This window comes from Neodiprion fabricii, chromosome 3, assembly GCF_021155785.1.
Source record: "Neodiprion fabricii isolate iyNeoFabr1 chromosome 3, iyNeoFabr1.1, whole genome shotgun sequence".
In the NCBI taxonomy this organism is placed as follows: domain Eukaryota; kingdom Metazoa; phylum Arthropoda; class Insecta; order Hymenoptera; family Diprionidae; genus Neodiprion; species Neodiprion fabricii.
In genome coordinates, this window is record NC_060241.1 from 29,986,435 (window position 1) to 30,013,312 (window position 26,878).

The 26,878-nt window shown below is 39.6% G+C and overlaps 1 protein-coding gene and 3 long non-coding RNA genes across 5 annotated transcripts; 3 read left to right on the forward strand and 1 right to left on the reverse strand.

Moving 5' to 3' along the window:
* The first annotated feature begins 500 nt into the window (after nucleotides 1–500).
* LOC124178147 (hemolymph lipopolysaccharide-binding protein-like) lies at nucleotides 501–3,070 on the forward strand. Its single transcript, XM_046561321.1, has 2 exons — nucleotides 501–1,121; nucleotides 1,717–3,070. Exons 1-2 carry the CDS (start codon nucleotides 705–707, stop codon nucleotides 2,011–2,013), a joined length of 714 nt encoding a protein of 237 aa, XP_046417277.1. The 5' UTR covers nucleotides 501–704; the 3' UTR covers nucleotides 2,014–3,070.
* An 8,731-nt stretch (nucleotides 3,071–11,801) lies between these two features.
* On the forward strand, nucleotides 11,802–18,343 carry LOC124177266. Its single transcript, XR_006869570.1, has 3 exons — nucleotides 11,802–12,305; nucleotides 12,546–12,577; nucleotides 18,313–18,343. It is a non-coding gene; the product is annotated as an uncharacterized LOC124177266 (long non-coding RNA).
* Nucleotides 12,618–17,360, forward strand: LOC124177265. The gene is made up of 4 exons (XR_006869569.1): nucleotides 12,618–12,667; nucleotides 12,940–13,069; nucleotides 13,331–13,450; nucleotides 17,311–17,360. It is a non-coding gene; the product is annotated as an uncharacterized LOC124177265 (long non-coding RNA).
* A 653-nt stretch (nucleotides 18,344–18,996) lies between the features above and the next one.
* Nucleotides 18,997–24,460, reverse strand: LOC124177301. Of its 2 annotated transcripts, none has more exons than XR_006869581.1 (3): nucleotides 24,214–24,460; nucleotides 23,887–23,949; nucleotides 18,997–19,027 (listed from the first exon to the last, which is right to left on the reverse strand). It is a non-coding gene; the product is annotated as an uncharacterized LOC124177301 (long non-coding RNA). The 2 variants fall into 2 exon arrangements; XR_006869580.1 differs by lacking the exon at nucleotides 18,997–19,027 and adding an exon at nucleotides 20,809–20,849 and having other exon boundaries at nucleotides 23,854–23,949.
* Between the last annotated feature and the right edge of the window lie 2,418 nt (nucleotides 24,461–26,878).

Sequence of the window (26,878 nt, forward strand, 5' to 3'; positions counted from 1 at the left end):
AAAATCTAAAGTACGAGAAAATCATCCTTCAATGACTTCGGTATTATTTTAACAATTATATCGCAGTCAAAATATGCGTCGCCCATAATTAAAGTAGCTAAGCTGATTAAAGAATTTGATCGTGAAATTAAAGATACTTATGAAGACATTAAATAATTTCAAAAAAAGTTTTCCTTGAATAAAATTCTTTTTTCTTTTTCATCGAATGTACTACTTGTGGTACGGGAGACGAAAGTGACTGAGAAAAATTGAATAGGTCGAAATATTGTGATCAACTAGACACGGTCCCCCCAGGTCTTTGAAGATGAGCCACGGCGTAACGAATTAAGAATTACGAGTGAACGTATGACGATGGCAGAACAATGCAAAGTCAGCGCAGGCATAGGTTGGGGTCGAAGGTACGCAGACGCCGTCGCTATTCGTCATCGTAGGCGTACATATGCATACGGCCAGACTCGGCACCGCCCTATATACATATAAACTTTGAACGACGCCGCAGCGTTCTTCCAATAAGAGCGTTTATCGTCTATCGTGTTTCGTCTCCAAACATAATACGCGCGTGGATTGCCGTGAGGAAACGGCTAATTAGTGCGGTTAGGCCCGACGTCTGACAGAGGGACTTCAGTCGGCCGCAGGACGCAGTGAAATTTGGACGTTCTCGTGTGGTGTTATTTATTTATTTTTTACCTACGCGTTCCAAAGCTATGTGGAAATTGCTGGTCATACTCTTCTTCGGCGGAGTCTTCGGTGGTCCGTTGGAGAACGGATCGCCGCTGGCCTTCAAACCTGACAGCGTCGAAACTGCGGAAGAACCGTGCCATTGTCCTTCGTCCTTAGTGTCTTCTGCCCAGATCGAATCACCCACCGTGGCGAATCGCCCTCTGCTCTCCTCTGGCACCGGTACCCGCACCAATTCGTTGCAGAACCTGGTCTACAACGGAATGCCTTGTGTATGTAGCTTCGGTCCCTCCAGGATTCCGATAAGGGACGACTACATTTACACGCCAGGCATCGGCTCGCACAAACTTCACACGCGAGCTCTGGTCTGGAACGACGCGAGGAAGGTCTGCAACGACGAAGGCGGCCACCTTGCTATCATTAACTCTGTCTCCGAGGCTCGGGTAACGTTATATTTGTTGATAAAGGACACGCGATCCACCTCGATGACGCACAAGTACTATTCAATGCCTGGACTTTTCCTTGAGCCTCACAATTGCACCCTCATTTATCGCTGTATTAAATATGTTTCGAGTGTCGTATGAGGTGTACTTGTAGCGTCTCGAGTACCATAATGCAATTACTGGATTGGGGTATGGCACCGTTGAAAGCGCCTGTGTTTTAACTATAAATACTGTGTTTGGTCCAAAATGACTAATTCTCGGATAATCTACTTAGGGGACTGTATGACAGGACAGAGAGGACGAGTTTGTCACACCGGCTTACGATTAGCCTACCGTATAATAAATTTTCGTGACGATAATTTCTTTCCGAACAAATTATTCCATTCGACTTAACTGTCAGGAGAATTAGGCTATTAAAAACGAATCTAAGACATTGATCGAATAAACCTATTATCGTAAGCCTAAAATCGATTCGTTGTAAATTTTTAGTTGGAATTATCGTCGCTTAGAGCAAGATTACAAGATAATTAAATCCATGTGATAATTACCATGGCCAATAACCCCCTTAAAATAGGAAATTCCTTGACATCCCCAGGTGCTGATGGACATATTCAACAAGTCAACTCCGGTGAAGGGCGCAGCCTACGATCACGCGGCGTACCTTGGAATTCACGATCTGTACAAAGAGGGCGAATGGGTTACGATTTCAGGAGAATCTTTGGCTCAAACTGGATATACCAAATGGACAGACAAGTGGGGCGGCCAGCCGGACAACGGTGATGGCAAACAGAACTGCGGTGTGTTGTACAAGGAAGGAGGCATGGACGACGTATTCTGCGAGGCAGCTTTTGCGTACTTCTGTGAACTGCCCACAATTCAGTTCGTCAATTGATTCGATTGTCGCAATAGCCGATCTTCGTGGAATTCCGTTTATCGTGTGATATCTGATCTACGTTATTCGACAACTTGTAAAATGGTGTCATCTATGAAATCATCTTTCTACTATTCCATTCGATCTTAGAGACTCAACATGTTGTTATTTGCAATAAAAATAAGTTTGTCTTCCAAGTTTGATCATCACGCAGCGCAAAATTTACCACTTACATGTCTGGTTGCAGTTTATAATAACGGACGGTGAATTCATACAGAACGCGATACGGTTACGGTGCGGTCGGGCTTAAGTCACGATCCTGATGCATCATGCCTCTTTGTGTGGTTGAAAAAATATGTTGTTTTCTTTCGTCTGAAACTTTTTACACCTCGTTAGCAAATATCTGTACCGATGCTCGAGAACTCCAATTTGCACAACCTTTTTAATCTGCTCCTGAATTTTTTTTCACCAACTGTTTAGCGCACGGTTAACCCAGCTGTGTGCTGTTCGTGAGAGTACGCGGTGAATCGTCATTGGTAGGACGATGTTACTCATTTTACTGGATATCCTTGCTAATTGCCAACAAACATTGCTGCCGGCATATGTAAGAAACTCCGAAGGATCGCGAGTAGCTGACGATCCCAGACTGAGCCTTGGCTCCTGCGCTCCTTCTGCCATTCTGGCCTAATACACCTCGCGGCGCAGTCTAGTTCATAAATATCGGAACAAGGAGATTAAATCCGGCGGGCTTGCAAGTGCTTCATAAATTTCAAATTCTCCGTCTGACGGTAGCACTGCAGCTGAAGTCACCGATCGATATACGGGCGTTGCAATATATACTATATCGATTTGCACTTCTTTTTCTTCTCTGAAAATCAAGAACCAGTTGGCAATTATTGCCGCAAGTAGTCACGCCACCGACGAAAGATACTGCCAATTGGGTGATTCAATTTACCATTAAGATAGGTAGATCTGTTAATTACTGTAATTTATTAACCTTACATATATGCGCACTCGATGCAACTCGATAGATATTAACAGATATAGCTTTCAATTCCATAAAGTTTCATTTGAGAGGCGAAAAGATATTAGAATTCTATAAATCACAACCGCAGGTGACACTGTGTATAAGAAATCTCCGGCCGTGTTGCGTAAAGATGTACCAATTACAACTGCATAATTTTGTTTCATTCCTACATCAACATTTCTCTATGTTTAACAATGAAAGAAACCCCATTTCAGGGGAGAATTAGTTCCATGATTTATCAACTTTTAATATTCTTAGTTAGTTTTGGAATTTTACCTTAGAATTGATCGCACTCCATAAAGACCTTGACTTATTGTTAAACTATATCTTTTCTTTTCCCTCAATCTTTATTTTTGTGAACAGAAATGCGAAAGGTAATTATTCGATGTCTCGTGTGAAAACCAAATTTCAATTCAAAATCTAGAGAAAAATGCAGCAATATTGTAATTTACAATACATCGTTACAACAGTGTATCGGTGTCTACGTGCACACTGGGTGCTCTGATGGTAGAACGATCCGCGAGAACATTCTTCGGGTATGTGCCTCGTGCACAAGCTTCAATTATAACGGACCGGGCGAAAATGCTGTTTAAATTGCAGGTTCGCGCCACTTCGGTGCGTAAAGTCGTTTTTCCCCCGCCCCCGCCGTTCCCTTCCTCTCTTTCACCCTCTTCATTGATTCAAGTCAATGGGCAGTCCTTGTGGTTCAATGATCCCATCAAACGTTCCAACATTACGTCGAGATGTAAATCAGCGCCGCACTAAAGAGTCCATCCCACTGAAGAACTGAAGTATATTACACCGATCTGGATTTATGTAAAGAGACCACCGTGGACTTCTTACCACGAAGATTCAATTGTAAAAAAATTAATTGATTTGACCCTGAATCACAATGCGTGCAGAATTTATTGTCAGATCTATACAGTACTTTCTCAGTTCTCTTCCGATTACGGAGCAGTGTAATACACAACAAAAATCTAGGCATAGCTTGAAGCGAAATAACTTTTCTACTTCGTTTCTTCTAGAATGGAGAGTCATTTGCGTAAGAAGCAATAAGTGCACCATGTCAAACCGGATACGGTAAGATCAGACCAGAATAGCCCTGAGTGCAACGCTCTCCCCTTGCTCAAGCTGAAGGAACAAAGTAATCAACATCAAACCACAGATTTTACTATTACCCCAGCTGCTTGGTGAAGGAGTAAAAATTCAATCCTAGATGCGGTGATGTTTGATCAGGTACCTACTACAGTACTTACAGCGACTTTTGAGAAGCAACGTGTCAAAAATCCAAAAGATCGTGGTATTGCGTTATAGTAATACAAAAATAATCTCTCGGTTTCTTGAAAAGTTAAGCGATGGATCCCACGTCCGTGGCGGAGCCTGCAGAGGACTCCTATACCGAGGAGTGCAAGGAACCCGAGCCACTTCAAGCTAATGTCACACAGCTAGGGAAGAAGGCGCAGGTGCAGATTCATGATTCGTTCGCGAGGTCGATTAAAATACCAACGTTCGTGGTTTTAAATAACAATAGGCCAGAGGTTTTAGCTCTAAACATCTCTGTCGGGATGTATTGTTCGCCTGTGGAGATGGCAAAAGGAGCTATAAGTCATTACACGTCAAGATGTTGATTATGATCTCCATTGTAGCCACCGTGTCGTGAGCATTGTTCGCGAACCACAGAGCCACCTGTATACCTAGACTTTGCTGTCTCAAACCTAGGCTTCGGTACGTTTCATTCCGCTGTACAGCTGTATTCGCAACCGAGATTTCTGTGCGCTAGAAAGCCGATCCTAGCTGCTTCGATCTGCACAGCACTGTGCACCATATCTACGCCCAGGTGGCCCACGCTACATATCGATCTAGAAAACACAGATTGAATGCAGCATCCTGAATCTGAAAGGCTTTCTCACGATACGTTTGTAATAAAATTCCGGGACCTTTTTTAGTAAGAGAGGTAAAGCTAGTCCTTCGAGCATTGGCATTTAAAGGGTGTATGAGAAGGAGGAAGAAGGGCCAGTGATCGAACACTGAATTTTGTATCCCAAACGAAAGAGCTTTTTATATAAAATTCAAAAGAATCGACTATAAGCGCAAATTATTCGAGTACAGTAAATTTTCCCCCATTCTTTATTATTGGTCCATACTAATATGGGCTTCAAGAGCCCAGCCAATGATCGTCAAAGTAACGATGTCTTTGACGATTAAAAAGTTTGCGAACTTAAGGAATAATATGTAGATATGTATAATTAGAGGAATAATAAAATGAAAAATATTCTAATGTCGACAGATAAAGACTGAAGGGTTTGGAAACTGAAATGGTCATCATGGCCTTATGCCGGTTACCTAATCATTTACCAGATTACGCGCTATGCATTTATTGACAAAGCTGGATAATCACAGTCCATAATCAGTTCCTCAAATATCACAAGATTAAGAATCGCACGAAGATCAGTTAGAACTTGGCTTGGAAATGAAATCGCACTGTCAGTAGGCAGCAAATGAACAGAGTCGTCCGACGGGAGGCCAGTTTCTCGTTCACGCGCCAGCGAGCGCAGATCCGCGAACCACGACCGGCGCACTTGGTTATAGACTTTGTCTCTTCCTGTCCCTCGACATTGTCCCGAGCTCTCTCGATTCCCGAGACTTCAGCTTCCACGTAAGAGTTTATGATATTTTCTGTTATTTTTGACACAAGGTTATGGTTTATGGTGCTCGATACTGCATGGAATCGAAGAAAGAGAATCGGAGATACTTAGAGGGAGGAAAAAATATATTATTGTTCCACAGAATGTAATGCAACGGCCGAGAAAGAGAAAGAGGCAGAAATCATCGGAAAAATGAAAAAACAATATTGTGGGAAAGGCGGTAAAATAGGAAAGAAGAAATGGGAACTAAACGGAGAACGGAGCTCAGTGAGCGGTCGATCTCAGATGGTGCCATATTTCTTTTTTCCTCTCTTTCATTGAACAGAGATACAGAATGCGACTACGGTGGGTAGCCAACATAGAGATTCCATTAGTTTATCCGTGTCAGTCGTGTGATTTGGAATGAGAAATACGTGCGTTGCCGATTATGCTCAGCCCCGAACGGTACATCCTAAGCACAATATCTCACAGTGCAGGGGGCCGGTGCACGTACCATGTGTACCATCGGCGAAACGTAAGGTTTAGCCTGTATAAAAATATGAAAGCACTAATTCCAAGAGCAAGAAAATAACAAGGATCACCTACGAATTTAAGTGGAATAATCGAAATCGGGAGAGATAAAGAAGAGGAATCCTCGCAGTTTCTTTAGAGATTTTACTGAGGCTGGATTTGGGCTAAGTGATCACAAGTCATGTTTAACTTATTTGTTCGAGATGTTGTTTTGCTGTTGTTCGGTAGTCCAACCATTTCGTTGACCGGCAGCAGGGCTCAAGTTACTTGGACAGGAATTCTTATCCTTATCTCGTCCCGTTTCCTATCTCGGATAATCGGGTCGACTCTCTTCTGGACTTCAAACACGATAACAATATCGCAACGTCAACAATCCTCCTGCTGTCGCATGTCCTGGTATCACTGTTCTCCATTCTTGTAATTTCGTCGATAAGGCCGCGCGTGTACCGCGATCGCGATCACATCTTGAGATGTTTATAACAGTTATCGGATTTTACAGTTCCGCTATTTACCACCTATTCCCTGATTTTCTCTACACTCTATCCGTTTTCTAAGCCGGCGTTATGGCCCCGGGGCGATTGCACCAGGCGAGACCCTCGAAGCGCGATATTTCACGCTTAGTTAGCAGAACTCGAAAGTTTATACGATGGACCAAATAAGTTCTCCGGTGCAGATCGTTGTTCACCGCGTTACTCCTTGAAGTCAGCTCAAGCTCATAAAGCAAATCCAGCTTGTCGGATACGGGGAGAAAATTTATGCTCGAACTTTTCGAATGGTTGTTTATTTTCAGCACTTGCGGCACCCTCACGTGTCAAAACCGCAGGGCAAAACTATTTAATTATAAAAGTAGATTGTTATCTGAATTCTCATTCCAAGTAAATCTGACTTTGGAACGTGAAAGTTGACCAGTCTGTACGAAATATTTCACATTTTGATATTGGAATATAATTTATTTCATTTACACTTGTTTCTAGCGTCATATCGCTTATTATTAACCACGCCTTTTGAGTTGGATCCCGATGAAAAATGTGTCGAAAGTGTACCTAATCAACTAGAATGAAGTAGGTGGAGTATTTTCGTCGGATTTTCAAAGCCAACAGTAATTTCGCCTCGGGTGTGATTCATGCAACTCAAGTTTCATTTCTATTTCTTAATTTGAACGGCACGCACTCTCGATCGGTTCATCCGTCTGTCCGTCGACTGCAGTGAGCGAGCAAGTTCTCGCGAAGGTTCGGGTACATCTTACGTGCATTTCAGTTCAAAGAACTCGTCGCCTGTTTCAATATTTATTGTGGGATACGTACAGGCGCCTAGAACGTTTTCTTACTTCGAACTAATGGAACAGAACGTACATGTAGTTTCGATGCAACGTTTGTCTTCGTTTAGAAATTACGCCGGGACCGTCCGGCTCTTGCCCTGCAGTACTTTCGTAATACAGCGCTTCCAACTTGCAGGAAAATAGAGTTTGCTTTACCACCGATGACTGATCACACACAAGCTACCGATGGACCGAACGGACGGACGGACGGACGGAAGGTATGACATCAAAGTCCAAACTACACTCAGCGATACATAATACATGCAAATGCGTATCTATGTACTCACCTATGTACACAAACGGGACTGATCAAGATACGGAATCTAGAGCGTATGGAAAATAGTGATTATTAATTACGATATACATTTAATTCCGCAGATAAATATATGTATAAGAAGAAAAGCCGTACTCGGGTATCTTCACACTTATATACGTACAAGCCGCTGTAGTAGACCCCGTGCATCGTCCAGATTGAATTAACACGTACTAGATGTATCGCTCGCATTCCACGTATATCAGAAGTTATAGATCACCGATTTAATTCTATAATGTCGCCTTGTGAAAGTTGTTCAATGAGCTTCACTTCGGAATTAAATTTGTATGGGTGCGCAACTCATTGATTCTTATCCAGGAAAATTTAGAGGGTACGTATACTGCTGGGTTAATTTTTTTTACTAGCCAATATTCGTATACACGATTACGGAAATAATTATTGCTGCAAGAATCCATAAGGTGATTAACGAAAACGTGTTCAATAAATTGTATATTTATTCCGAAATTTTTTACGCCAAATGGGAGTACACTTTATCGACCAATAAAAACTAATTCGATTTCAGTGCTTTAAGGTAATGTATGTTTTAATATGAGTGAATCATTGGTCAGTGTCTCTGGGTAAAGCCAATTCTTCAAAAATCAATATTCGCCAAGTACGTTTACTCTCATGAACGGTTTTTGCAATGTTTCTTTGATGATGGTTCTTGAGCAAGAAGCATTCTTGGAATACTGAATGTTTAGTGAAAACAAATATTGTGCTGTAAGACTCTAGAACGTTGTTCAATCAGTTCTATTTCACGATACACAAGTTGAACAACTCAGGCGTCAACTTCTCGCCTCATATATTAAGAGTTCTTGTGGCGAGACGGATATTCTTGGAAACTTGAATAATTAGTGATCCGCAATATTCTCATGTACCCAAGACCCTTAGAAGTTGTCGGTTAATTCTATTACCTAATGCACGGGTTTAACAGAGCTGGTGCCCAGCTCTTAGCCTCGTTTTCGTGAAATAACGAAGGACAGCTCGAACTTTGTAACACTCAACTGTAATGCGGCTGTACCGTTGAGATAAGATCGAAGAGACTCACGTTGAAGGTTTAAATTGGAAGATGTACGATTACTTGGTAGCCAGAAAGGATATGGTCGGAGTGCATGGCTCGGGCTCTCGTTCGGGCAATGCACCTCTGCCTGTACCTGCGAATGCAAATAAGCTTTGGCGCCACGAAGGAACCTCCTCATGCACTGGGAAATGATTTTCATGGAAGTATATCATTTGTCTCACGCAAATGAAGTTAAGTAATCATTCTCAGTGTAATTGAATATTGCAGGCAAAGCTTCTGTGGTTTTTCAGCATCGGCATTGACTGACGCGAGACCTGATTGGAAATATGGGTTAACAAATCAATTTCTTGCGTGTATCAAACCCTCGTCAAATCTTTGCGGGTGCAAGGGTTGTGATGATGAAACGACAATTAAGTGGAATAAATACAAGTACTGGCATGACAATGCATTTCGCATAGTTGCGACAACATATATGATAGAGAATTAATCTCCGAGAATCCGTTGCATGATTTCATGTGGGTTAAGGTGAGAAATAAGTAATATGTGCAGTAGGAGCACTGTGTCAGCTTAAGATATTGAGCGTAAAATTGTGTTTCTCAGAAAAAATTCTCCATTCGGTGAGGGTTCGAGAATACTCGGAGCAATCAGCCGCCAATCGATCATCAAACGTCAACGTGGTTCATCGCGCTCTGCTGATTTGCAGAACATCTTCGAACGAGTCACCGAGGCAGTCTTATCTTAACTACAGTGACACTGTCCGTTAGCGATTTCGTCCTGTCTCTTACAGGCGTGCGACGTCTCAAGTACCCTCGATCATCCTCTGGATGGTTGACCGATTTGAAGATTAAAGAAATCCGTGCTGCTGTGAGACTTAGTGATTCGGTAAAATTCTATTGAAAATGACATGCATCATTCGTAATCGATCTAATTATAGTCGTGAATGGATTTAAAGTCTGCCATGAGAAACCATAACTGATAATAACAAAATACTTATGTAACGTGTATTCATTGGTGGACCAATAAGCTGAATAATGTTATGCAATCCCTGATATTCTCTAGACATTTAAAGCATTGTACATACATGCAGGTACTGGATACACGCTAAAAAGACTAATGACTAGTTACTAGAAGTGGTGGATATGCATTTTATCAGGATTAAAGAACAGCAAGATTATTTAAATACGTAGGTATGGATGGAAATCATATTAGGTACAGATATCGTTTATGACGTAATGAGTGGACCAAATTGACTCGTATGAGCATAAATGTGGATAGCTTCCGGATAGTTACCAGAAGTTGCCCTGCGGATTTGCCAGCTGTAATTCTCCGCTGCGTAGTCTAAGCAATTTAGCAAGCTAATTGTAAACCATATCAGTTCCGCTAGCGGTATGACGTCAAAATGACTAATACAAAAATCACTCTTATGACATACAGGGAATTTCATAGAAGCATTTGTCATAACACCGATGTAATTGAATTAATATGCTACAAAGGTTAACCTGAATATTTGATGACAACAGAAATGTATTCCACGAAAATCGATTTCTGAAGGATTTAAGAAATTTTGTCGACATTGTGAAACGTAAAATTGGTACCAAGGATAGACTGTCAGCTTCTTCGACCAGGACAGAGTAAAATGTCGAATAATCCCCTCACAATACATGAAAAATGGTCTATACTAAGTACCGATTTTTCAGAACTCAAAAAACGAAGTTTTACACAATTTTGAATATCTTGAAGATCGTAAGACTTCGAATGTTCTACGATGCGCCGATTTCAGGGAAATCAAATGAGTTCTAATGCGCTACCGAACGAAGATCCGTCCTTTGTACAGAAAAATGATTAATTCAATCCAGTCGTCATAATTGGATTTCTTATTATACATATTCATCAAGAAGCGAATACGAAATGATGCGTTCAGGCGGTTCAATATTATGTTGTGAACTTTTATATGAATATTTTTCATTTTCTGGTTGAAATAATGTATGAAGCACATCTTTGTCTTCTGATGATAATCAGTTATCATAGGAAATATTTGATCATACTTTTGTAGTACCTGCCACTTCCAACTACCTCCAAACACATACCATCTCCAACCACCTTGTACGAACCGGTACTACCTCCTACCATTTCGGAACACCTCCAACCACCCTCGACCCCGCCGACCACCTTCGTCCTCCTAGTCCCCCTGCTCCGCCGTGTATTCTATAACATTAAGATTGATAATTATTCCAACAACTTTTAATTTACTCTCACAATCTTTAATTTTCGTAGGCATAGAATCGGATAAAGTATCTACGTTGGTGAGAGAAGAAGAATTATTTGTCGAAAAGTGTTCGTATGGAATAAAATTTAGAGTAACTGTAATATATCACGGATGCGCTGATTTTGATCCAGATGAACGGATATCCGTATATGATACAGTATGTAACGCAGTATCCCGATTTAAAGACCTAAAGAGGTGATTGTCGGCGATTTTTTTTTTTTTTTGATAGCGAGAGAAAGAACGTTTCTTAAAACTTCGAGTCAACTTTGACACACATTTGAAAGGTACTAGCAAAAAGTTTTATCATCCAACCGTCGCAGAACGGCAGCGTTATTAGCTGACCCGTTAACGGAAGAATATATCTTTAGTCAAAGGCTGACCATCGACGGGCCTAGCCGCTTGAATCGGCAAGAATGATAACGTGCGTATGTCTTGTCTGAAATGTAGAAACTGAAATCATTATACATCATATCTCATCATACATCATATCATCATATATAGTATTAAAGTTTGAAACCAAAGTTTGAATGTTCGAACGTTCAGATTTTCAGAAAGTGACGTCACCCAAATTTTTTTTTTTTTTTGACGTAATCGATCTATAGTAATCGTCAACGATGGAAATTCCTCAGTCTGGAAACAACCGCGCAGTTGAGCGGACGGATGAGAATCGCGCTCCGCAGATTTCGAGTACCGGGTTCTCTACCTCCTGGATCCAGCGCTCCGGGTCCGCTACCTTGTGGGGCTCCAGTTCCAGGACGAGCGCTCCGTAGTTTCTATGCTCCAGGTCCGCTACCTGGTGAAACTCGATTTCAGGGCGAAGTGCTCCATAGTTTATGCGCGCAAGCTCAACTACATGGTGAAACTAGACTTCCAGGACAAGCGCGACGTGGTTCCTGTTTCATATTTACAGTGAATTAATTCGATTTATTTTCGCACAAGCCCAAATTCAGGAGCTGTCAATGCGCTAATAATAATTATACAATTTTTTATAATTTTCTCATAATCTTCTTGGTGAAATGTGTCGATGAAAAAATTGTATTAATCCTTACACAATACGTTTGATGTGTTCTAATACTGAAAATATTTATCAGTATACGAGGTATAACCCGAGGTGTTTAGCGCTGGTCGTTGGAGATGGTCTGAGCTGGACGAGGAGGAGGACGAGAAAGACGAGGAGAACAAGGTGGACGAGTGGGACGAGGATTTGTGCTCGGTGAGTTTAACACTTTTATACTATTTAATGTCAATTGTAATTATATTGTACCTAAAATTTTTCGAACTTGTCATGTTTACGATAAATTATTTCAATTCATTTTTTGCGCAAGCTCGAATTCAGTAGCTATAAATAGGCTGATAGAATTTATTATATAATTGATTAATTAATTAATTATAATAATCCTTACACTATATTGTTTATGTGTTCTTATACTGAAAACATTTATTACTGTTCTAGGTATAATCCGAGGTGGTTGACGGTGGTTAGAGGTGGTCGGAGGTGGTGAGGGGTGGTTGCGGGTGATCAAGGTGGACGGGGAGAAGAACGAGCAAGCGACGGAGAACGAGGATTTTTCTAGGGTGAGTAAAACACTTTTATAATATTTAATTCCGATTGTAATTAGGTTTTACTTAAAATTTTTTAAACTTGTCATGTTGACAATAAATTATTTCAATTCATTTTTCGAGCAAGCCCAAATTCGGAAGCTCTTAATGCGCTAATGAAAGTTCTATTACTTTTTATAATTTTCTCATAATTTTCTTAGTAGAGTCTGTCGATGAATGAATGGTATTAATCCTTACACAATATTTTTGAAGTCTTCTCATACTAAACATGTTTATTGGTATTCAAGACAACCCGAGGTAGTTAGCGGTGGTCGTTGGAAGTGGTTGGCGGTCGTTGGAGGTAGTCAGAGGTGGTTGCGGGTGATCGAGCGGGACAAGGAGGAAGACAAGGAGGAGAGGGAAGAGGATTCATACATGGTGCGTATAACATTTTTATAATATTTAGTGGCAATGTTGATTATATTTTATCTGAAATTTTGTAAACTGGTCATGTTTAAAATAAATTATTTTAATTCATTCATTCATTTCTTCGAGAAAGCACAAATTCAATAGCTCTAAATGCGCTAATACGATTGATTGGTTTATTAATTTATCAATTGATTGTATAAATCCTCACACAATACTTTTAATGTGTTCTTATGATGAGAATATTTATGACTGTTCATGGTATGACCTTAGGTGGTTATCGATGAATGTTGGAGGTGGTTGAAGGTGGTTGGAGATGTTCGGAGGTGAACGTGGAGGAGGTCGAGGAAGACGAGGAGAAAGGTGGACCAGGAGGACGAGGATATGTGCACTGTGAGTATAACATTATAAAGTATTGAATAAAGTAGGAGTAGGAGTAGAAGTAGGAATAGGATCAGGAGTAGGAGTAGAAGTAGGAGAAGAAGTCTAGCCTACCCTACCCTACCCCCTACCCTACCCTACCCTTCCCGCCCCTACCCACCTCCTATACTCCTACTTCTACTCCTACTCCTATTTCTACTTCAATCTTACTCCTACTTCTACTATAACCTTACTCCAACTCCTGATCCTACTCCTATTCCTACTCTCACTCTTGAACCTACTCCTGATCTCACTCCTATTCCTACTGCTGATTCTGGATGTTAACGTTACGGAATATATAGATTGCGTATCGAATTGGATCCCATATCGAAACGAACAATTCTTTTATCGTCATATTATAGCCAATTATAGTGGATTATCTGGTATGTTTCCTAGAAAATTATAAAATTTATGGTATGCATCACGTATTGATCATAAATAAATCATGTATATCAATGACGTACATGGAACGCATATACATTTATGCTTTTTGGTGTTCGCATAATTATTACATCTGATCTATTTTTATTAATGATCTATGATATACATTCTTCTCTCGGGTACCTATACCTTAACTATATCACTGTTTTGCTACAAATTTTGAAAGATATTTATTCTCATAATCAATTTCTTGTACCGACGACAATTCGGTAAGTACACTCAGGCCAAGTACTGGCTTGGGATGACCATTGCGAAGACTGTGTTACTCAGAAGTTGAATGCAGCCAGCATCATGTAGAAATCGAAAACTCTCTGATGTTCGGCAATAAGTTCTCAACTCTACGGTTGGAATACCTCACAGAGCAGTTTTCGGTTGTCACGTTAAAGCCCATGAGGGCGACTGTGTTTATATTCTTCATCCAATGGTGAGGCTAACCCCTTTGTATTTTTGGCGAAAATTTCCGCGATTTTGAAAAGTGCCGGAATAAATTTTTTCATGCACTATTCCGTCGTGATTTTGCGAGAGAAATCGATTGGGTGCAGTCCCAATACACTGCGATCAATGCATCGAAAGTTACAGCCAAAAAATGAAAACCTGAATTTTCGACATTTTTCAGCAGGTGTTTTTTCGCTCGCCATTTCTCTCCTGTCGATCTGACGCTCTTTTTGCTGCGTTTTCTGAGTTCCTTGTGGTCCAATTGGTCGGAAAAGAGTCATACAAATCAATTCTGAGACGATAAATTTTTTGGTAAAAAAAAAGGAAGGTTAACCCCTTTGAATTTTTGGCGAAAATTTTCGCGATTTTGAAAAGTGCTGGAATCAATTCTTTCAGGCACTATTCCGACGTAATTTTGCGAGAGAAATCGATTGAGCGCAGTCCCAATACGCTGCGATCAACGCATCAAAAGTTACAGCCAAAAAACAAAACCTGTGATTATATGAATCCTTACGTAATGTTTTTGATGTGTTCTTATACTGAAAATATTTATTGCTATTCCAGGTACTACCCGATGTGGTTATCGGTGGTTGTTCGAGGTGGTTGGCGATTGTTGGAGGTGGTCGGAGGTGGACGAGGAGGAGGACGAACAGAACTGAGTCTCAAAGCCCTGTTGACATAAAAGCAGCTATTCGATAGAAATTATAGTTTATAGTTTACACAGCCCATTGCATGATATTTCATTATAAATACGTATGTTTCAATGTATTTAGGAATAATTTATCAAATATACAGAGGTCATGTGCAAATAATAAATGAATTGATTCGACCGCAGTTTGATGTATTCATTAGAGCTTTAACAATAAATTTAAACTTTGTTACTTCTTTCATTTTATTATGGATAATCAAAAACATTTCCGACTATTCGTGCTGTGGAAGCATGGGGATTAAACCAAATGTAGCAAAAGTTCAGAAACAGTGTACGTAGAGTACGGGTAGTTTTCTAATAATGCAAATAGAATAAAATACCACGCCTTGCGAATTAGCTTTCCCGACAGAGATGAATGATGAATTTTAAGGACTGCATTATCGTTGTTGAATACTCTATGCCTCATGGAAAAAGAAAATCTGTAACAATAAAATTGATGCACCGGATCATCGTCGACTTTAACTTTTGAAATGTCCTACCATTTCGAACACCTCCCACCTTCCCCTGCCACCACCGACCGTCAATGGCCACTTTCGACCACCCCCTATCACCTTCTGCCAGCGCCGACCACCTCCTACCATTTCCGAACACCTCCAACCATCCTATTTACCTATATTACTAGATTAGCTATGATATGAAAAGAGAAGAATGATTCATTTCGAAATGGGATTCTATTCGACGCGCGCTCGATGTATTCCATAACATTAGTATTCATAATTATTCCAACAACTTTTCATTTGCTCTCTCGATCTTGAATTTTCATAGGCATAGAATCGAAACGTTGTTTTAGCTGGTCGCAAGTGAAGTATCTGCGTTGGGTGGAGGAGCAGAATTGTTTTTCGAAAAGTATTCGGATGGAAAAAAATTCAGAGTAACTGCAATACATAACGGATGCGCTAATTCTGAACGAGATGAAATGGATGCTTCGTATATGAGACAGTATTTAACGCTGCGTAGTGATTTAAAGACCTAGAAAGGTGATAGGGAGAGAAAGAACGACGCTTCTTAACACTTAAAGTGTATTTTAACACACATTTGAAGGATACGAGCGAAATTTTTCATCATCCAACTGTCGCAGAACGGAAGCGTTATTAGCCGACCCGTTTACTGAAGAATATATCTTCAGTCAACGGCTGACCATCGAAGGGCCTGGCCGCTTAAGTCTGGAATCGGCAGGAGAGATAAAGTGTGTATTTCTTGTATGAAATGTGAAAGCTAAAATCATTATGCATCATATCATGTCATCATACATCATACATCGTGCATCATACATCGTACATCATACATCATCATACATAGTACTAAAGATCGAAACCAAAGTTTGGATGTCGGATGTTCAGAAAGTGACGTCACCAATTCAAAATCAGCTAGCCGAATTCCTCAGTCGGGAAACAACCGCGCAGTAGAGCGGACGGATGAGAGTCGCGCTCCGCAAATTTCGAGTACCGGGTTCTCAACCTCCCGGATCCCGCGCTTCGGGTCCGCTACGTATTTCGAGTATCGGGTTCTCAACCTCCCAGATCCTCCGCTTCGGGTCCACTACGCGGTGAAACTCGACTTCCAGGATAAGCGCTCCGTGGTTCCTGGTTCATGTTTGCAATAAATTATTTCAATTCGTTTTTCGCGCAACCCCAAATTCGGTAGCTGTCAGTCCGCTAATAAAATTTCTCGACTTCCAGGATAAGCGCTCCGTGGTTCCTGGTTCATGTTTGCAATAAATTATTTCAATTCGTTTTTCGCGCAACCCCAAATTCGGTAGCTGTCGGTCCGCTAATAAAATTTCTCGACTTCCAGGATAAGCGCTCCGTGGTTCCTGGTTCATGTTTGCAATAAATTATTTCAATTCGTTTTTCGCGCAACCCCAAATTCGGTAGCTGTCGGTCCGCTAATAAAATTTCTCGACTTCCAGGATAAGCGCTCCGTGGTTCCTGGTTCATGTTTGCAATAAATTATTTCAATTCGTTTTTCGCGCAACCCCAAATTCGGTAGCTGTCGGTCCGCTGATAAAATTTCTCGACTTCCAGGATAAGCGCTCCGTGGTTCCTGGTTCATGTTTGCAATAAATTATTTCAATTCGTTTTTCGCGCAACCCCAAATTCGGTAGCTGTCGGTCCGCTAATAAAATTTCTATAACTTTACAATCTTCTCATAATCTTTTCGGTAAAATATATCGATAAAAAAATTATATTAAACCTCACACAGTATTTTTGATTTGTTCTCATGCTGAGAATGTTTATTAGCATTCGAGGTATAACTCGAGGTGGTTGGCGGTGGTCGTTGGGGGTGGTTAGGGGTGGTTGCGGGTAATCGCGGTGATTCAGGAGGAGAGGGACGAGGATTTGTGCTCGGTGAGTAAAACACTTTTATAATATTTGCTGGCAATTGTAATTATATTTTATCCAAAATATTTCAAACTAGTCATGTTTACATTAAATTATTTCAATTCATTTTTCGAGCAAGCACATATTCAGTGGCTATGAATAAGCTTACACAATTTATTATATTATTGATTATTAAATTAATCAATTACTTAATTACTCAATTATATTAATCCTTACACAATATTTTCGATGTGTTCTTATACTGAAAATATTTATTACTATTCAAGGTATAACCTGAGGTGGTCGAAGGTGGTCGGAGGTGGACGAGGAGGACGAGGTTTTGTGCTGGGTGAGTAAAACACTTTTATAATATTTCATGGCAATTGTGATTATATTTCATCTGAAATATTACAAACTTGTCACGTTTACAGTAAATTATTTCAATTCATTTCTCGTGCAAGCACATATTCAGTAGCTATGAATAATCTTATACAATTTATTATATTATCAATTAATCAAATGATATTCTTATAATATTAATTGGCAATTGTAATTATATTTCATCTGAAATATTACAAACTTGTCACGTTTACAATAAATTATTTCAATTCATTTTTCGTGCAAGCACATATTCAGTAGCTATGAATAATCTTATATAATTTATTACATTATCAATTAATCAAATAATATTCTTATAATATTCAATGTCAATTGTAATTACATTTCATCTGAAATATTACACACTTGTCACGTTTACAATAAATTATTTCAATTCATTTTTCGTGCAAGCACTTATTCAGTAGCTATGAATAATCTTGTACAATTCATTATATTATTAATTAATCGATTAATTACATCAATCCTTACACAATATTTTTGATGTGTTCCTATACTAAAAATATTCGTTACTATTCCAGGTATTACCCGAGGTGGTCGGAGGTGGACGAGGAGGAGGACGAGCTGGACGAGGAGGAGGACCAGGTGGACGAGGAGGAGGCGGGGTGGGTCGTGGGAGAGGACCTCTCCTCTCCTCAGAGGAGGGGAGGGGGAGGGGGAGGGGCAGGGAAGGGGGAGAGGTGGGTGGGGAGGGGAAAGGGAAGGGAAGGGAAGGGGTTGGGAGGGGTGGTGAGGGCAGGGGAGGGCGGCGGGGAGGGGGTGGGGAAGGGGGCGGGAGGGAGGAAGGGCGGGGGGCGGGAGGGAGGGAGGAGGGCGGGCGGGAGGGAGGGGGGAAGGGCGGGCGGGAGGGAGGGAGGGAGAGAGTGGAGGACGGATGTCAATGCGAGCCTGTTAGAGTTCATAGAGCAGTACACCCCCCCCCCCCCCCCCCGCGCCCGCCCGCCCTTCCCCCCTCCCTCCCGCCCGCCCTCCTCCCTCCCTCCCGCCCCCCCGCCCTTCCTCCCTCCCGCCCCCTTCCCCACCCCCTCCCCGCCGCCCTCCCCTGCCCTCACCACCCCTCCCAACCCCTTCCCTTCCCTTCCCTTTCCCCTCCCCACCCACCTCTCCCCCTTCCCTGCCCCTCCCCCTCCCCCTCCCCTCCTCTGAGGAGAGGAGAGGTCCTCTCCCACGACCCACCCCGCCTCCTCCTCGTCCACCTGGTCCTCCTCCTCGTCCAGCTCGTCCTCCTCCTCGTCCACCTCCGACCACCTCGGGTAATACCTGGAATAGTAACGAATATTTTTAGTATAGGAACACATCAAAAATATTGTGTAAGGATTGATGTAATTAATCGATTAATTAATAATATAATGAATTGTACAAGATTATTCATAGCTACTGAATATGTGCTTGCACGAAAAATGAATTGAAATAATTTATTGTAAACGTGACAAGTGTGTAATATTTCAGATGAAATGTAATTACAATTGACATTAAATATTATAAGAATATTATTTGATTAATTGATAATGTAATAAATTGTATAAGATTATTCATAGCTACTGAATATGTGCTTGCACGAAAAATGAATTGAAATAATTTATTGTAAACGTGACAAGTGTGTAATATTTCAGATGAAATGTAATTACAATTGACATTGAATATTATAAGAATATTATTTGATTAATTGATAATGTAATAAATTGTATAAGATTATTCATAGCTACTGAATATGTGCTTGCACGAAAAATGAATTGAAATAATTTATTGTAAACGTGACAAGTTTGTAATATTTCAGATGAAATATAATTACAATTGACATTGAATATTATAAGAATATTATTTGATTAATTGATAATGTAATAAATTGTATAAGATTATTCATAGCTACTGAATATGTGCTTGCACGAAAAATGAATTGAAATAATTTATTGTAAACGTGACAAGTGTGTAATATTTCAGATGAAATGTAATTACAATTGACATTAAATATTATAAGAATATTATTTGATTAATTGATAATGTAATAAATTGTATAAGATTATTCATAGCTACTGAATATGTGCTTGCACGAAAAATGAATTGAAATAATTTATTGTAAACGTGACAAGTGTGTAATATTTCAGATGAAATGTAATTACAATTGACATTGAATATTATAAGAATATTATTTGATTAATTGATAATGTAATAAATTGTATAAGATTATTCATAGCTACTGAATATGTGCTTGCACGAAAAATGAATTGAAATAATTTATTGTAAACGTGACAAGTTTGTAATATTTCAGATGAAATATAATTACAATTGCCAATTAATATTATAAGAATATTATTTGATTAATTGATAATATAATAAATTGTATAAGATTATTCATAGCTACTGAATATGTGCTTGCACGAAAAATGAATTGAAATAATTTATTGTAAACGTGACAAGTTTGTAATATTTCAGATGAAATATAATTACAATTGCCAATTAATATTATAAGAATATCATTTGATTAATTGATAATATAATAAATTGTATAAGATTATTCATAGCTACTGAATATGTGCTTGCACGAAAAATGAATTGAAATAATTTACTGTAAACGTGACAAGTTTGTAATATTTCAGATGAAATATAATCACAATTGCCATGAAATATTATAAAAGTGTTTTACTCACCCAGCACAAAACCTCGTCCTCCTCGTCCACCTCCGACCACCTTCGACCACCTCAGGTTATACCTTGAATAGTAATAAATATTTTCAGTATAAGAACACATCGAAAATATTGTGTAAGGATTAATATAATTGAGTAATTAAGTAATTGATTAATTTAATAATCAATAATATAATAAATTGTGTAAGCTTATTCATAGCCACTGAATATGTGCTTGCTCGAAAAATGAATTGAAATAATTTAATGTAAACATGACTAGTTTGAAATATTTTGGATAAAATATAATTACAATTGCCAGCAAATATTATAAAAGTGTTTTACTCACCGAGCACAAATCCTCGTCCCTCTCCTCCTGAATCACCGCGATTACCCGCAACCACCCCTAACCACCCCCAACGACCACCGCCAACCACCTCGAGTTATACCTCGAATGCTAATAAACATTCTCAGCATGAGAACAAATCAAAAATACTGTGTGAGGTTTAATATAATTTTTTTATCGATATATTTTACCGAAAAGATTATGAGAAGATTGTAAAGTTATAGAAATTTTATTAGCGGACCGACAGCTACCGAATTTGGGGTTGCGCGAAAAACGAATTGAAATAATTTATTGCAAACATGAACCAGGAACCACGGAGCGCTTATCCTGGAAGTCGAGAAATTTTATTAGCGGACCGACAGCTACCGAATTTGGGGTTGCGCGAAAAACGAATTGAAATAATTTATTGCAAACATGAACCAGGAACCACGGAGCGCTTATCCTGGAAGTCGAGAAATTTTATCAGCGGACCGACAGCTACCGAATTTGGGGTTGCGCGAAAAACGAATTGAAATAATTTATTGCAAACATGAACCAGGAACCACGGAGCGCTTATCCTGGAAGTCGAGAAATTTTATTAGCGGACCGACAGCTACCGAATTTGGGGTTGCGCGAAAAACGAATTGAAATAATTTATTGCAAACATGAACCAGGAACCACGGAGCGCTTATCCTGGAAGTCGAGAAATTTTATCAGCGGACCGACAGCTACCGAATTTGGGGTTGCGCGAAAAACGAATTGAAATAATTTATTGCAAACATGAACCAGGAACCACGGAGCGCTTATCCTGGAAGTCGAGAAATTTTATCAGCGGACCGACAGCTACCGAATTTGGGGTTGCGCGAAAAACGAATTGAAATAATTTATTGCAAACATGAACCAGGAACCACGGAGCGCTTATCCTGGAAGTCGAGAAATTTTATCAGCGGACCGACAGCTACCGAATTTGGGGTTGCGCGAAAAACGAATTGAAATAATTTATTGCAAACATGAACCAGGAACCACGGAACGCTTATCCTGGAAGTCGAGAAATTTTATTAGCGGACTGACAGCTACCGAATTTGGGGTTGCGCGAAAAACGAATTGAAATAATTTATTGCAAACATGAACCAGGAACCACGGAGCGCTTATCCTGGAAGTCGAGTTTCACCGCGTAGTGGACCCGAAGCGGAGGATCTGGGAGGTTGAGAACCCGATACTCGAAATACGTAGCGGACCCGAAGCGCGGGATCCGGGAGGTTGAGAACCCGGTACTCGAAATTTGCGGAGCGCGACTCTCATCCGTCCGCTCTACTGCGCGGTTGTTTCCCGACTGAGGAATTCGGCTAGCTGATTTTGAATTGGTGACGTCACTTTCTGAACATCCGACATCCAAACTTTGGTTTCGATCTTTAGTACTATGTATGATGATGTATGATGTACGATGTATGATGCACGATGTATGATGTATGATGACATGATATGATGCATAATGATTTTAGCTTTCACATTTCATACAAGAAATACACACTTTATCTCTCCTGCCGATTCCAGACTTAAGCGGCCAGGCCCTTCGATGGTCAGCCGTTGACTGAAGATATATTCTTCAGTAAACGGGTCGGCTAATAACGCTTCCGTTCTGCGACAGTTGGATGATGAAAAATTTCGCTCGTATCCTTCAAATGTGTGTTAAAATACACTTTAAGTGTTAAGAAGCGTCGTTCTTTCTCTCCCTATCACCTTTCTAGGTCTTTAAATCACTACGCAGCGTTAAATACTGTCTCATATACGAAGCATCCATTTCATCTCGTTCAGAATTAGCGCATCCGTTATGTATTGCAGTTACTCTGAATTTTTTTCCATCCGAATACTTTTCGAAAAACAATTCTGCTCCTCCACCCAACGCAGATACTTCACTTGCGACCAGCTAAAACAACGTTTCGATTCTATGCCTATGAAAATTCAAGATCGAGAGAGCAAATGAAAAGTTGTTGGAATAATTATGAATACTAATGTTATGGAATACATCGAGCGCGCGTCGAATAGAATCCCATTTCGAAATGAATCATTCTTCTCTTTTCATATCATAGCTAATCTAGTAATATAGGTAAATAGGATGGTTGGAGGTGTTCGGAAATGGTAGGAGGTGGTCGGCGCTGGCAGAAGGTGATAGGGGGTGGTCGAAAGTGGCCATTGACGGTCGGTGGTGGCAGGGGAAGGTGGGAGGTGTTCGAAATGGTAGGACATTTCAAAAGTTAAAGTCGACGATGATCCGGTGCATCAATTTTATTGTTACAGATTTTCTTTTTCCATGAGGCATAGAGTATTCAACAACGATAATGCAGTCCTTAAAATTCATCATTCATCTCTGTCGGGAAAGCTAATTCGCAAGGCGTGGTATTTTATTCTATTTGCATTATTAGAAAACTACCCGTACTCTACGTACACTGTTTCTGAACTTTTGCTACATTTGGTTTAATCCCCATGCTTCCACAGCACGAATAGTCGGAAATGTTTTTGATTATCCATAATAAAATGAAAGAAGTAACAAAGTTTAAATTTATTGTTAAAGCTCTAATGAATACATCAAACTGCGGTCGAATCAATTCATTTATTATTTGCACATGACCTCTGTATATTTGATAAATTATTCCTAAATACATTGAAACATACGTATTTATAATGAAATATCATGCAATGGGCTGTGTAAACTATAAACTATAATTTCTATCGAATAGCTGCTTTTATGTCAACAGGGCTTTGAGACTCAGTTCTGTTCGTCCTCCTCCTCGTCCACCTCCGACCACCTCCAACAATCGCCAACCACCTCGAACAACCACCGATAACCACATCGGGTAGTACCTGGAATAGCAATAAATATTTTCAGTATAAGAACACATCAAAAACATTACGTAAGGAATAATATCATGTTTTCATCGACAGACTTTACCAAGAAGATGATGAGAAAATTGTAAAATAGAACTTTTATTAGCGCATCAAGAGATAATGAATTTGGGCCTGCACGAAAAATGAATTGAAATAATTTATTGTAAGCATGATAAGTTTAATAAATTTAAATGAAATATAATTACAATTGCCATTCAATATTATGAAAATGTGTTACTCACCATGCACAAATCTTCGTCCTCCTCCAGGTCCACCTCCGACCACCGCCGACCACCTCCAACGACCACCGCCAACCACCTCAGGAGATACCTTGAATACTAATGAATATTCTCAGTATTAGAACACATCAAAAATATCGTGTAAGGAATAATATAATTTTTTTACTGATACATGTTACTAAAAAGATTATGAGAAGATTATAAAAAATTATTAAAATTTCATTAGCGGACTGATACTTACTGAATTTGGGCTAGCGCGAAAAATGAATTGAAATAATTTATTGTATACATGAAAAGTTTAATAAATTTTAGATAAAATATAATTACAATTGTCATCAAATATTATAAAAATGTTTTACTCACCGTGCAGAAAACCTCGTTCTCCACGTCTTCCTCGTCCTCTTCCTCGTCCACCTCCGACCACCTTTAACCACCTCCAACAATCACTGTCACCCACCTCGGGTTATACCTTGAATACTAACGAATATTCTCAGTATTAGAACACATCATAGATATTGTGTAAGGATTAATATAAATTTTTTATTGACACATTTCACTAAGAAGAGCAAGAGATAATTATAATAAATTATAGAAATTTCATTAGCGCACTGATAGCCTCTGAATTTGGGCTTGCGCAAAAATGAATTGAAATAATTCATTGTGAACATGACAAGTTTATCCAGAACTACGGAAAATCAGTCCTGAAGGACAAAAGTCACCAGGTCAAGGACCTGGACAGCCAGAACTACGGGGCGCCTGTCCTGGAAGTCAAGTTTCACCAGGTAGCCGACCTGAAGCATAGAAACTACGGAGCGCTTATCCTGGAACTAGAGTTGCACCAGAAAGCGGACGCGAAACGCAAGATCCAAGAGGTAAAGAAGCCGGTACTCGAAATCTGCCGAGCGTGATTCTCATACGTCCGCTCCACTGCGCGGTTGTTTTCGGACTGAGGAATTTGGCTAGCTGATTTTCGTCTGTATAGATCGATGACGTCAAGAGAAAAAAAATTTTAGGTGACGTCACTTTCTGAACATCCGAACATCCGACATCCAAACTTTGGTTACGAACTTCAATACTATGTATGATGTATGATGTATCATGTATGAAGTATGATGGATGATGATGTATGATGTATGATGTACATTGATATGATATGATGTATAATGATTTAGTTATCTTTTCTGCCGATTCCAGACTCAAGCGTCTAGGCCCTTCGATGGTCAGCCGTCTACTAAAGATGTATTCTTAAGTTAACGGGTCAGCTAATAACGCTGCCGTTCTGCGACAGTTGGATGAAAACAATTTTTGCTGATACCTTTCAAACGCGTGTTAAAATCCACTCAAAGTTTTAAAATGCTTCGTTCTTTCTCTCCCTATGAAAAAAAAAAAAAAAAAAAACGGTTTCGTGCTAGTATACGAACGCGCTGAGGCGCAAATCTGATACGTTAGTAACATTAAACAATCTGTTATCAATTAGTCATTCCGATGCACAACTCTTTTTGTTAAAAAAAAAATTATTCCATTGATAGATGGTAACAGATAGTCTTGGGGACGGAAATATTACACGTGTGTGATTCACACACGTCACGAACAAGTATGACCGTTTCGGTAAAAAATATAAAGCGAATCTGCCCGCCAAGTATGTAGTGCTTGGAAACATGTTTCGATATCACTACACGAAGCAGCGAGGTCCGACTTCATGACGTATACCTACTTGGTGAGAGATCGTAGCGCTTGGGGTTCTTTCCTGATTTCACGACAGAGACTGGCAATATCTAAGTTCTTTTTGAACTTTTGTTGTGATTTGGTTTCGATAACTTGGCGTAATTTTTTACATTTCAAATGTTTTTGCCAAGATTTTATTACTTTGTGTAAGTATGCGGGAATGATACTGCTGTACCGTAGTAAACAATGAAGTAAATGTAAGGGAACCACACTTTTATAGGTACCTGTCCAGATATGTAAATATAAGATATGTAGAATGTTGAGTTTTGCACAGCTGTCGGTTATCTTCTCTTCGGAATATTGGCTTGCCAAAGTTTAACATTTACAACTTCCAATGGATAAGAACAGAATAGGAATGGTCCAAATGACTGTGAAATAAACGAACATTGTAAATATTCATCTATGCCTCATAATTTAAAAAATATACAATGTTGAAAAACGAACGAGAATACACCACATAAGCCGAAAGGCAATGCGTAAGAAAACACATACTAATAGACAAAAATCTTATTCTATACCATAATTGTTTAGAAACCCTAGGGGCAAACAAAGTCAGCATAAAAAGCATATGTAAACAATGACAACAAATGAAATTAAAAAAAAAATAAATAAATAAACGAAACAACGAACACGCAAGGAAAAGGTTCCATTTTATCAATAATAAGTACTACACCGTGCGACACTGAATCAAAGTAATATATTTAAGAAATACATACTAAACATACAAATTAATAAACAAACAAGTCATGCATTTGGTAGAGATGAAGAGGTTGAGGCTAAGTGTATTGAATGTTATGTGTATAAATATAATCTAATGAGAATTATCGAAGTACCATACCGTCTGATTTGAAGGAAGCATCGTAAGTATTCTTCCAATAGCTTTGGTTAGCATTGTTCTTTCTGATGATTCATGACGAGCGAACAATCTTCTTCTTGGCCTTTGCTTAATAGCCATGTATGCATGTCACAAATGTTGCTGATTATATTGCGTTTGTTATTCAGGCTGTCTGTCGAATTTGTATCCGATTGCAAAATATCTCATCTTTTCTTTGGTTCGTTTATGTGTTTACACCTACCTCAGACGATCCATTTTGTAAAATCACAAAAGCCCGTAATGCAAGAGCCACTAATAATTAACCTTTAGAGGGCTGGACTGGCTCTTTTAGGAGTCAGTAGATAAATCGGAATCTCCACTGGACGTGTTGACTGTTCATATACACAAACCATACCTCTAAGAAATATCGAATTTCAAGGAAAAAATGCCGGCCCTCTAAAGGTTAATAATAATAACAATCTGCTCGAA